Source organism: Saccopteryx leptura, chromosome 4, assembly GCF_036850995.1.
Source record: "Saccopteryx leptura isolate mSacLep1 chromosome 4, mSacLep1_pri_phased_curated, whole genome shotgun sequence".
Taxonomy (NCBI): Eukaryota; Metazoa; Chordata; class Mammalia; order Chiroptera; family Emballonuridae; genus Saccopteryx; species Saccopteryx leptura.
In genome coordinates, this window is record NC_089506.1 from 170,392,788 (window position 1) to 170,405,832 (window position 13,045).

At 38.9% G+C, this 13,045-nt stretch overlaps 2 protein-coding genes across 2 annotated transcripts in view; one reads left to right on the top strand and one right to left on the bottom strand.

Moving 5' to 3' along the window:
• Positions 1-7,649, top strand: part of DCP2 (decapping mRNA 2) — a 60,403-nt gene extending 52,754 nt beyond the window's left edge. Inside the window, exon 11 of the mRNA XM_066382022.1 lies at positions 745-7,649. Within this exon, the coding sequence (XP_066238119.1) occupies positions 745-908 (164 nt within the window). The 3' untranslated portion in view covers positions 909-7,649. The remainder of the gene's footprint in view (positions 1-744) is intronic.
• Positions 7,364-9,007, bottom strand: LOC136404279 (general transcription factor II-I repeat domain-containing protein 2-like). The gene has a single exon (XM_066383643.1). It carries the CDS (start codon positions 9,005-9,007, stop codon positions 7,364-7,366), a length of 1,644 nt encoding a protein of 547 aa, XP_066239740.1.
• Positions 9,008-13,045: the final 4,038 nt, after the last annotated feature.

The following is a 13,045-nucleotide window of genomic DNA, read 5'->3' on the forward strand; positions in this document are numbered from 1 at the left end:
ATTATCTCACAAAAGCTTTAAAAAGTCTATATTTGGGAACATTAAAAAAGGGCACACTATATACTTTTTTGCTTAGTTGGACATAATATTAGATATATAAAATTTTGAGTTATCTTGAGAAGGAAGTATAAAAGAAAGCTTTGTCCTGGGAAACCTCGTTTCAGACTTTTTGCTTCAGCTTCTTGGTGTCTATTCCAAATACAACTTTCCTAGTCAGACTCCTTCTCTACTTCATACAAAAAGAACCTTGGTTAAGTTGGTGCTTTGTTGCACTGTGGTTTTGAACAATTACTTTTCTTTAGGTTGATACATTCCCTGAAGATGGGTAAGCTCCAAATAAAGCTTCAACTTTATTTTTCTAGAATTGGAATCTTCACAAATCATACATTGTACTTTTAACCTTATAAGCTTATATTTTGATTTCTGTCAAGAAGCTCCCATTATTTTGACACAGAATATAAAAACTGGAGGTAAGCAAAGGTGTGCCCATATTTAAAAACAAGTGAATATTAAGGGTCTTCAAATGCTAGATTAAATGTTTGTGTGGAGATAAGGAATAACAGATTAGAAATTCAGTTGAGTTTAGGGAAAGGAAAATATCTTGGTGGTTCAATTTAGTTTAGATTAAGATTGTGGGAGATAAAAATATGCTGTACCTGATGAATTCTTGTATGACAAAAGGTGAAGGGCAATGTTTTATTTCTTACGCAGTTACTGAACTTATTTCTTTTGTTTCTTACACAGATGCTGCATATGATTTACCTTGCTCTGGTGAAGACCAGTTGCTAGAACATGCTGAGGGACAGACTGTGGCATGCAACGGACATTGCAAATTCCCCTTTTCATCCAGAGCCTTTTTGAGTTTCAAGTTTGACCATAATGCTATAATGAAAATCTTGGACCTTTGATAGCAGCAGATGTGTGTGGAAGTTCCAAGAGCAGAGACCTGTTGCATTTGAGTGGGTGTCTCTCTGAGCCTTACCTTTCTCAGGTGTTTTAAAGAAATGCAGGGAGGCAGTGATATTTCTGAAGAGATTGTGGAGAAGAGAGAGTAGAAAGAAACATGAGTTTGGACTGTAAATGCAGTTTTATAACTTTTATACAGATGTACCTTTTCAGTGTTTGGCTAATGAATTTAAGTCGCTTTTTATGAGGGCACTTTTTTTCCCTGTGATTGTGGTTTTTATATTCTGATCAAGAAAATAATGTTTGAGTTATCAAGTTAATGGAAATGCTGTCTACTCTACCCATTTTAGTGATTGCAATAATGTTTCCTTATATTGAAATTTTAAAAGAAACTACATAATTTATTAAGTGAACGCAAGAGCTGAAATGTCACAGAAGTCAAGATTGCAGGTCAACTTCTTTGGTGGCATTTCACATATTTTCTTTGCTTCTACCTACTTAGGATTTCTAATTCTCCTCTGCTTGAAGTTTTGTTGAAAGGTCATATTTAGAGCCAGCATCTGCTATATAATGTTCATATTCAAAATGAACTCCTAGCACTTCATTAAAGGACAAAGTCCTCAGCCCCTAGAGGGACTGAGTTGGGTGGTGGGGAGTTGCTGCTCTAATCCTGCGTGTGCTGCAGGCAGGCAGGGCCTGTGCGACTGCTGGAGAGAGGGCTGCAGAGCGCATGGAGCCTGGCGCGCAGCCGCCTCGCTATGTCTCCACCTCCTCACCATCCTGCCGCCAGCTCTTTAGTGTTTGCTATACAATGATTCTGTTCTTGTGAAGACATAGTCTATGTTACGGTTGTGTAAATATGAATGGAATATTGACATTATTAGATTTTACATTGCATCTCAGTGTTCATCTGTGGAAACTGATGTTATATTCGGTTCCAATTTGCAGTAGTAGCAGAGACTGATTTGCTTTTATTAGCATGCTGAAACCCCTGGATGATGAAGCTAGAATGGAGGGGTGCAGTTTACCCAAGTACAAGTAACACATCTCTGTAGGGGGGGATCGGAACTTGAAAGTAACCTGCATACCTCACTCCTAGGAATGCATTTTGCTCTTTCAGGATGCTTAAATCCAAATAAGGATGGCAGTGCCCATTTTAAGAAGGATTTCAGCTATAATTGAGGACAATCACCAGGGCTTTAAGTGGGCTTTAGAGTTTGGGCTGCTTCTGACCTCAGTTGAAGGTGCTTCCTTTGTGGGGGTGGGGGTGATGTGAGCATATGCGTGTGTGTGCATCTGTCATGTGGGTTTTAAAAATCATTTTTTTACATGTGGTATCCACAAAATATCTCTGCTTGTAAATTTTATTGTAGAAATCTTTATTCTGTGTAGATAGCCTATTTAATAGGGGTTCTTTTTAACCCATGGGACTTCCAAAAGAAATGCTATTTTAAGGAATTCACTTGTTATTACTTTGCTTTTAGCTTTTACATGGCTTGATTTTAAAGGAGAAATTCTATTTATTGATGAAAGTGTCACCCTCTTGGTGCTAAGCAGGAGAATTCACAATTGCAGTTGTGTTTAGAATTAGGTTATTTATAATCCTGCATCTTTTAATGTGACAAATTTGTGACTCCTTTTGTGACTTTTAAAAGAATGCATTTTATATGATTGTGTTAGGAAGTTCTTATTCTTCTTTCCAGAAGTACAGCTGCTTTGCTTGGGTCTCCTTGAGCCATATTTATAGTTGGTCCCAGCATTCCAGATTGTAAAATTGTTTAGGGAGTGAAAATTTTGTTTGCCTGACAGGTAAATCATTTTCACTCGTTTACTATCATCTGGAAACCATTTAATTTTTAGTGATTTTTTATGTTTTTTTCTTTTTAAGTGAGTATATACTATGGCCAGTCTTTCTGGTGCCTAGAGTTGGATTTTTCAGCTCTCAATACTAAAGCGAAAGAGATTAGCGTTCGTTGTCAGAAGTGTGTCTTCTAATAGTGTTGAGCCTTTTAAGAACCAACAAGCTCTTTTCAGTTTCGCTGAGTTAACCATAGTTCAGTGTTGCTGCTGCTGTGCTGCTTCACGTAATGCACTGGGGAACAAAGTGAGGGTAGTGTGGGGTGGGGTTTTGATAACTTGCCGCTTTTAGTTGTCTTGAGATAAAAAAAGTTAAAAAGATGTGAGTAAAGTTTATGTGTGTGATGTGACTGAACTATGCAGAAAATGTGTAAGTTGGATGTATCTGCTTTATGTACACCTGCTCTCCTTGTTCCCTCAAACCTGTGTTTTAGCTTCTCAGTGCTCAGGTTTCCTTGAGAAAGGCCATGATGAGCACAAGACTGAATTTCTCCATTGAGAAATTTCGCATGGTTTGAAGAAAACAAGTGATAAGGAAGTGCGCTGAATATGCAATAATTTACTTCTGTGTGCTGCTTTTTAAGCCAGATGAGAAGAGTAGTTTTGTTGGCTTCATTATGTTTATGTGTTTGAGAGAGAAATAGGTCTTTTAATCCACTTTTAAAATGATCTATGTTTCAGCCTTGTGTGTTCCAAGGTTCAGTGCACTGTGAATCTTTTATTTTTAAAAATAATGTAGGTGCTTTGATATATAACTGTAATGATTCATAAGATGTTAAATCATTTGTTTTTATACTTACCCGTTGTAATCCAGAAGATTAGGGGTATGGTTTACATGCTTTCACAAGTTTTTATTAAGAAATTGCAAGTGAATGGGTTTAGGGTTTCAAATAGTGATGCTCTCTTGAGAAATGAGCATTTGAAGATGTCTGGGTACCTAATAAAACTTTTATGAGCATGGGTGAAATTTGATTGAAAATGTTTGCAAATTAAATTTGATATTCACGCTCATGTAAAGGCAAGTCTCTGCTGTCAGAGAATCTGTAGTCACTGCTTGCTGCTTTGAGCTTTGAATATCCTTATTTTTCTAGTAACTATCAGTACAGATGATGAAGATACATAGCAAAATTTAGCAAAATAAATTCTATGCTAAAAGATTGGGTTGGTACTTTGTCTTTTAGTAATTTGTTCAGTAGTCCTCCCTTATCCACGGTTTTGCTTTCTGTGGTTTTAGTTGCCCACAAGCAACTGTGGTCTGAAAATAAAAAAATGGAAAATTCTAGAAGTAACCCATAAGTTTTAAATTGTGTGCTGTCCTGAGTTGCGTGATACAATCTCATGCTGTCCTGCTGCCTCCAGCCAGGGACTTGCGTCGTCATCCCTTTGTGCAGTGAATCCATGCTGTGGACACTGCTTGCCTGGTAGTCACTTAGCCTCCTGGGCTGTCAGGTCAACTGTCACAGTATCACAGTGCTTGTATTCAAGTGACCCTTATTTTAGTGAATAATGGCCCAAAAGCACAAGAGTAGAGATGCTCTCAACTTGGATATGCCAAAGAGAAGCTGTAAAGTGCTTCCTTTAAGTGAAAAAATATATGGGAAAAAGTATAGTGCATATAGGGTTAGGTACTATCCGTGGTTTCAGGCATCCTCGGGGGTCTTAGAATGCATTTCCGTAGGTAAGTGGGGACTACTGTAATATCAAATAGAAAGGACTCCAATCTAAGTAAATAGCGTCCTTCCACAGGGATTAAATTCTTCTATAAAACAACATATTATGGTGGTCTTTAGAAATGTTCAAGTCTGAGTGCATGTGTGTATTAAAAACATTTCATTATTTATTCTCTCATTTAACTTTTTTTTTTTATCTCCAGTAGTTAACAGTAAGGAACAAAGTCAGTTATAAAAGTTAGCCAAGTTATTTTTCTTATTACTGATACCGTCTCTTGGCTTTTTATATTTTTTGTACCATTGGACTTCCCTCTGCCTGCTCAGAGATTTTTTTTTGAGATTTTGTTTTGATTGACATCTATTGTCTCATTTATTCTCTGAGGAAGTATTTTCTTTGCATATTAATCAGAGTTACATGATCAGATTCATTACTATTTTTCTGATTGAAGAAAAATAAGTGTTACCTAGTAATTTTGACTTGGATTATTTTTTAGCCTGGGGAAGGAGTCATGTATTGCTGTAAACTTTAGATTAATGATAAGCAAGTCAAACTTATTTTGTCTGAAGGTATCAATATCCTTTCAGTACCTGTGTGTAAGTAAACAGGTGTTAGTATAACAACAGCTTTGATAAACTTGTTCCTGATAGCTTGGTAAAGCCAAGCTAGAGTTCCCCATTTTGTATTCTGTCTTAAGACTTTAAAGTGCATTTGTATAGTTGCCAAAAATTCTAAAAGTGAGATTATGATGGGCTTTCTCAGCATCCTTTTCCCTAGGATTGAGTTAGTCTTGAAATTTGTACTCCTGTGTCCTAAGGATGGCAGATTGAAGATGGCCAAGAAAGACTTTGTCCATGCTCTCAAAGTAGAGTTTTGGATTGCAGTTTCAAAAAAAAATTGAGAGGTTATTATTTTAGAACAAAAGTGCCCTGGAGAAGATAGGTATAGTTAATGGACAAAAAGAGCGAAGGAAGAAATTATAGAAGATAAATCAGTTTCGAGTGCTGTTTGACATACTAGTCTAGAAATGGGAATATTGCCTAGCTCAAGCAGAGTCTTAATATTACATGGCCATTATCAAGTGTTTTCTAACTGGATAAAGTTGTATTTCCTGAGTATGGTTGCCAAGCAATCCAGTAAATCTGAAGTAAAATTTCTCACTTTAAAGTTCAGTATTTGGCAGTCTGGTCCTTCCTTTGCTGATACTTTGCAACTCTAGCCATACTGAAGTGCACTGCTTTTTAACAGGGACATAACCGAGAGCACACAGCCATAGTCACTTCACATGATAGCTATATATTTGTCCTGAATCACCATTGATGATGCTAGTTGCCTTGTGACAAACAACATTTACTATTGAAATAGTAGTGTGTGTGTGTGTGTGTGTGTGTGTGTGTATAGCTAGGGAAAATAGTAAAGCTACCTCTCATGCATGGAAGTGGACTTGAGGGGCTGGCTTCCATAAGCTTAGTTGCTCAGAGTTTAACATAAAGTATAAAGACGTATAAAAGAAACTATAATAAAGTATGGAAGTCTTGTTATCTTGAGACATGTACATAATATTTAATCTGGGTTCCTAGGTTAATGAAATAACCAGTTTAAGATATTCCATTTGTCTTGGCTCTTCTGTGTTTAGCAGAGGAGATGATCTAGCTATGGTAGCAGATTGAAAACAAAATTTAAGAGGAACTAACCTTGCCTGACCAGACGGTGGTGCAGTGGATAGCGCATCGGACTGGGACGCAGATGATCCAGGTTTGAAACCCTGAGGTCACTGGCTTGAGCGTGGGCTCATCTGGCTGAAGTATGGGTTTACCAGCTTGAGTGTGGGGTCACTGGCTTGAGCAAGCGGTCACTCGCTCTTCTGTAGCGCCCCCAATCAAGGCACATATGAGAAAGTAGTCAATGAACAACTAAAGTGCCACAACGAAGAATTGATGCTTCTCATCTCTCCCTTCCTGTCTGTCTGTCCCCATCTGTCCCTCTCGTTCTCTCTGTCACAAAAAAATAAATAAATAAAAGGAACTAACATTAACAAGGTGCTTGCATTAACTGTGTAGTGTTGGTCAAGGGTGCTCTGGAGAAGGGGATGCAGTACAGGAATCAGTTGCCTTTGTAACTGTCCACACAGACTGTCTTCTGAGTAGACTTTAGTCCTTTTTGTCCAGTGGTGGAAGAATAAAGCGCTGAACATATAAAGTGGTACCTTGACACATGAGTTTAATAAACTTTAATTCATTTTATGGCTGAGCTCATGACTCAGTTTACTAGTGTGTCAAATCAAATTTCTCTCATTTCAATTAATGGGAATGTAATTAATCTGTTCCAGCCCCTAAAAACCACACGAATTTGTTTTATATGCTTTTAAATAAGCAAATGTACTTTATAAATAACAAATACATATATACATAATAGAGAATGTAAAGAAACACACTGGTTTATGAAGTGTATTTACCTTCAAGGTCAGGCAAAGGGGAAGGAGACTGGCTCGTTTTCATTTCCTGCGCTATCACTTAACATAACTTACTCTCTACACCAGGGGTCTCAAACTCATTCAGCATGTGGGCCGCAGAGCAAGATCACAGCTGTTCGGTGGGCCGCACTAGGTCTACAAAAGGCAACTGTTACGCAACACTTTCCTCACTGCAGTTGAAAACAAAAAATCAGTACAACAAGCACAATCGTACATGCAGTTTACTCAGTGTCACAAAACGACCAGAAACTGTAGTTTGCATCACAACTGCTGTTAACTAAGCTAAGCCCTTAAGAAGGTTTCTGTCCACTCAGCTGAGTGCGTTTGGCAGACACCAGACTGTCGAAGTTAGGCCGGAAGTTGTGTGTAGTCGCAAGTCGCAAAGTTGCTTTCAGATGTTCGTCAGTCAGTCTCGATCGCAATGCTGTTTTGTTGATCTTCATTGTAGAGAAGAATTGTTCACAAACGTATGTACTGCCAAACCGCCAGAATTCTAGCAGCTCTGCAGACTAATATTGGAAACTTTTCTCTCGGAACGGATTTGTAGAAATCTGGAACGCCAACATCAGCGTACTTCTGTTTTAGAATAGTGTCACACTGCAAGTCCAGTAGTTCCATCTGGACTTCTTCTGGAACGCTCTGCACATCAACTGTGAATGGAGTGGCAAAAAGTGCAAAATGCGGTTCCAGAGCCGTGAATTCCTGAAAGCGATGTTCAAAATCATCTCGTAATCTGGTCAACATATCTGCATAGTCTTTCAGGCGTTGTAAATCGACACACCTAACGACTTTAGAGCAGAGAAATGAGCCATGTTGCCACCTGTCAGCTGCCCACAAGGTGAGCTTGCATCTGAACGACTTGATGCGGTCAAACATCACAGTAATCAACTGCTTTGAGCCCTGCAGTTCTGAATTCAGTGCATTGAGGTGTTGTGTGACATCTGTCAGAAAAGCTAGATCCGATAGAAATGTTGGCTCACACAGCTCAGGAACGTCTCTGTCTTTCATTGCCATGAACAATGCTATTTCCTGCCTCAGAGCAAAAAATCTCTGCAGCACTTTGCCACGACTCAACCATCTGACTTCAGTATGATACAGCAACTCTCCGTACTCCGCCTCTAAATCGGCTAGAAATGACACAAACTGCCTGTGGTTGAGACCCCTTGCACGTATGAAGTTTACTGTCTTCACAACAACATCCATGACTTCCTTCAGTTGTATATTTTTGGCACAGAGTGCTTCCTGGTGCAAAATGCAGTGTATGGCTGCAAAAGGTCCGCTCAAACTGAGCCGATTCCGTTTGTCTTTCAATCCGACAACACCAGCCTTCTGTGAACACATTGCTGGAGCACCATCTGTGGCCACTGAAACGAGTTTGTCCCATGGTAGTCCACATCTGTCAATACAAGCTTCCAGTTCTTGAAAAATATCCTGACCGTTCGTCATTCCTGTCATCGGTAGCATGTCCAATAACTCTTCAAAGACGTTGAAGTTTGCGTCGACCCCTCGGATGAATACGGCACAATACGTGGTATCTGTTACACCAGTGGACTCGTCCAGTGCAATGGAATACGCTTCAAAATTCTTCGCAGCTGCAATCAGTTGCTGTTGTACATCGTCGGCTGACTCCGTGATCCTGCTGGCAACTGTGTTTGCAGACAAACTTATACCTTCGAAGAGCATCTTTTTCTCGGGACAAATAATTTCACACGCCTTTATCATACATTCCTTTACAAACTGGCCTTCAGTGAATGGTCGTGACGCCTTTGCTATCATCTCGCTAACAACAAAGCTTACCTTCACGGAATCTTCGCTTGCTGTGTTAACACGTTTAAAAAAGTTTCTTTGGTTGGCGAACGATGCCTTCAAGTGACGGACTTTTTCCTTGCGAATTGTGCCAGTCAGTGCAGCAAACTGTTGTCCATGCAGCGTGTCATAATGTCTACGCACGTTGTACTCCTTGGGCACAGAGATGCATTGCAGACAAATCAGACAGTTGATTTTGTCGCCTACTTGCGTAACAAAATATAAATTTTCCCACTTATCCTGAAACAGTCGTTTTTCATCCGCAGTCTTTCGCTTTTTAGAACACGACGACGACATTATTAAACACGGGGTGGACAGGACCAAAGAAAAATAGACCAGGCCATTTACAGCAACAAACCGCACTCAGCTGCAGCAGCTGCTTTCAGGCATAGCTAGCTTTGCTTTGTCTCATTCCAGAGCAAAGCTATAAATAGGCTATCTGCTATCGCCAGGCTTTGGGCGGGGCATCCACGGGAAAGCACCATAGAAGTAAGTAAGACGAATAATACAGTTTATTATCTAGCTAGGATGCTAGAGAAATGAAAAATACAAGTAGGCCCCTAGGCTTACTTAATTTTATCCAAAATATTTTGAACTTCGTGGATTAGTCTGCGGGCTGCACAAAATTGTTCGGCGGGCCGCATGCGGGCCGCGAGTTTGAGACCCCTGCTCTACACACTTAATGCTACATTTAATTGCAAAATTTAACTTACACACTACATATGATATGTAACTATCGCTAAACTCAATGCTATATTGTTGCTTTGCTTAATCATTGTATGGCTTCCTTCTCCTTCCCCTTCTCTGCTCTTCAAAACTTTTTGGCACGAAAACCCCTCCTCCAGCAAAACTAGCATAACAATGGCCCTTCCCAAGCAGGAAGGTAATTAGCAATTTCACAGACAGCTGCCCAGCGCCATTTTTTTTTTTTAATAATTTTATTTTTTTAATGGGGTGACATCAATAAATCAGGATACATATATTCAAAGATAACAAGTCCAGGTTATCTTATCGTTCAGTTATGTTGCATACCCATCACCCAAAGTCAGATTGTCCTCTGTCACCTTCTATCTTGTTTTCTTTGTGCCCCTCCCCCTCCCTTTCCCTCTCCCTTTCCCCCCTCCCCTCCATAACCAACACACTCTTATCAATGTCTCTTAGTTTCACTTTTATGTCCCACCTACGTATGGAATAATGCAGTTCCTGGTTTTTTCTGATTTACTTATTTCGCTTCGTATCATGTTATCAAGATCCCACCATTTTGCTGTAAATGTTCCGATGTCATCATTTCTTATGGCTGAGTAGTATTCCATAGTGTATATGTGCCACATCTTTATCCAGTCATCTATTGACGGGCTTTTTGGTTGTTTCCATGTCCTGGCCACTGTGAACAATGCTGCAATAAACATGGAGCTGCACGTGTCTTTATGTATCAATGTTTCTGAGTTTTTGGGGTATATACCCAGTAGAGGGATTGCCCAGCGCCATTTTTAACAATAAAAGTAAGCAAACTCAGAAAATACAAATTTTACAAACTCATTTGCCCAACAGTCATTTTCATTGACTTTTGGCTTTTTCTCCACACTTTCCTCGCTTTCACTTAGAGGCCGTTTCAACAGAAACCTTTCCGTGGAAGTTTGTTTGTTCCTCCCATTCACAACGTTCGGCAGGCCATCTAGTGGAGGGTTGTGGAAGCTCGTGATTCAGATATCCTCTTGTGACTTAAAGCAAAAAATCCTGTGAGTGACTGCTTGTCTCTTAAATTGCTCGTGATTTAAAGAGCTCGTGTGTCAAGGTACCACTGTGTTTGCTGCTTTTATGGTAGGAAGATTTCTTGTAGGTGCATGGGTGTTGTTTTAGTTATTGGCTTCTGTCTTTTGTACCATTTGAAGACCTATTTCTTAATCCGTTTTATTGATGTGACTAGCCAGGAAGAGGCCGTTGAGTTCCTCTCCCTGCTCCCTTGCCATCCTTGTCCCTTTTGTAGAACTTTTTTTTCCTTTTTATTTGTGTTGAATACTTATGTCTTATCTGCCACTGTGGGAATTTGGAAGCAGCTATCATATCTTGCCTTACAGAGTTGATCTCTCTGTGACCCTTGGGCCATAAGCACATTGGAGGGCTGTACACCTGTGCTATTTTGAAATTGTCAATATATGTAACTGTCAAATTGGGTTGGGAACAAAGAAGACTGAGTTTGTAGAGTGAAATGGGCAATGTTCTGCTGGTCCTCAATCTTTGAGATCTTAATGTTCTTGGGCTGTGGACTTTTAAAGGTAGAATGTGACAGTTTAACCTGTTTTTAATTCAGTGAATCTGAGGTTCTAAAGCAATCTATAGCTACAAACTGGTGTAAGACATTTGGGGCACAATTCTACATGGTTAGTCATTTCTCAAGGCTTTAAGTATATAGTTAGCTAGTTCTTTGTAAAATGATATCTTGGTTATGCTTTGTGATATTTAGGAATAGACTGGATGGCAGCAAAGTAAAGGTGTTCAATGGCAAATGAAACAGACAGCAATAACTATTCCTTAGCAGTTTGGTTGGCTAGTTGTGCCGATAGTTTCAGAACAAATGAGTAGCCGTGGACTTGCACTCTTAATGTACTTGACGTTTGATACGCACTGACACACAAGCACAGGGACATCTGCGAGGTGCACCCGCTGTGGTCCTGGAGCACTACTGTCTGTGCTTTCCATTTTAGGTTTGTGTTTGGGTCCTGCAGAAGTACACTGCTCACAAAAATTAGGGGATATTTCAAAATGAATATGAAGCAAAAAAAAAAAGCATTTTTTTTTTTTTATTAAACAAGAACATCAGAAAAAAAAGCCAAAGAAAGTTGTTTGATTATCCCTTTGAGCAGTGAGTTTTTTTCATGCTCAGTGACCCCCAAGAGTGAGGTGGTTGTTTTTTTTCTTCAAAAAACGAAATTAGTTCCAGTTATATTAGCTTAATACCATGTTTGTTTGATAACCAATATATGGAAACAACATACATTTGCCTTTTTTTAATGTTGCCTTACACATTTTTAAAATAAAAATTTTTTGTTACGCAATTCTCGCCTACCTCCCATCTGTAAATAAAAAAGTATTGTTATTAGCAGAATCTCAAATATGTACTCGTATCTGATGATAATTCTTGGGACAATGTATAGGTATTTTTATTTATCCCTTACATTTAAAATTTTTTCAAACTGGTATTCCTTAAAACATGGATGCAGGCAAAATGGTTTGTTACATTCAATGCACACCACCCTTGTGTCCCTCTGGTTACGCTCCCTTGTACTATCCTGACATATGAAGCATTTTCGTGGTGGCTTATCCTTTGAGGCTGTTGCAGGGACTGGCTTTGGGAAGTGATGGCAATGTCAATTTTATGAAAAAAAAGTTTTATATACCATTTCATGGTTTTTCTTACATTTCCTGTGAAACGTATTTGCATATCAGCCTTGTCAATCAAACCCATATTCTCATTGTGCCTAACCACACTTAGTGGCGTGGTAATGCTTTGCCCAGTAGTGTAATCACTTTTGCCAGTTTCAATCATCAAGTCCTCATGAATTGAAGTTAGCATGTTGACCTCTTTCTTGTCACGCCATCTTTGAGCTAACATGATTGTAGTATGTCTTGAAAACTCAGGCCTTCCCTTTTGGTTTTTTCTAATGGTACCCCAAGCACCAGTTCCATTTTCATGTAAATATTCAAATTAGGACTTGTATAACAATTGTCAAGGTAGACATTATGGTTTTTGCCTGTGTAAGAAGTAATGTCTTCAACATAGACCCTGAGATTCCAACATTATTTTCATCATACTCAATCTCAGTTTCCTTCCCTCTATAAACTATGTGGTCAAATACAAATCCTGTTTCACAGTCACAAAGAATGAACATCTTTATCCCAAATCTAGGCCATTTAGATGGAATAAACTGTTTTCATTGAAAGCGCCCTTTCCAAGCCACTATGCTTTCATAGATGCACAAATTTCTAAATGGATAAAGAATACACTGATATATATTGTTTTGAAGTGGTCTACCACAGCCCTAATTTTATACAGTCTATCACCTTGGGGTTAAATATTGTTACCACAAAAGTGCAACGGTCGTAGCGTCAGCTGAAAACTATCCAATGACATAATTTTTCCAAAGATTGGCATTTCAATCAAAGAATTTTTTGACCAGTAGTCCTTCAGCCTGTTCTTTTTTATGTGCCCCATCAACATAACGAGCTAGAAAAACATACAAATCTTCTACAGTAATTCCTTTCCACTTGTGTAACTTTGATTTTTCTTTTACTTATGTATTTTCAAGAATAAATTCGTGATAATTATTCATTTCA

Coding starts and splice junctions, on each gene's coding strand:
- LOC136404279 (XM_066383643.1), bottom strand. CDS start 9,007: ATGTCGTCGTCGTGTTCTAAAAAGCGAAAGACTGCGGATGAAAAACGA.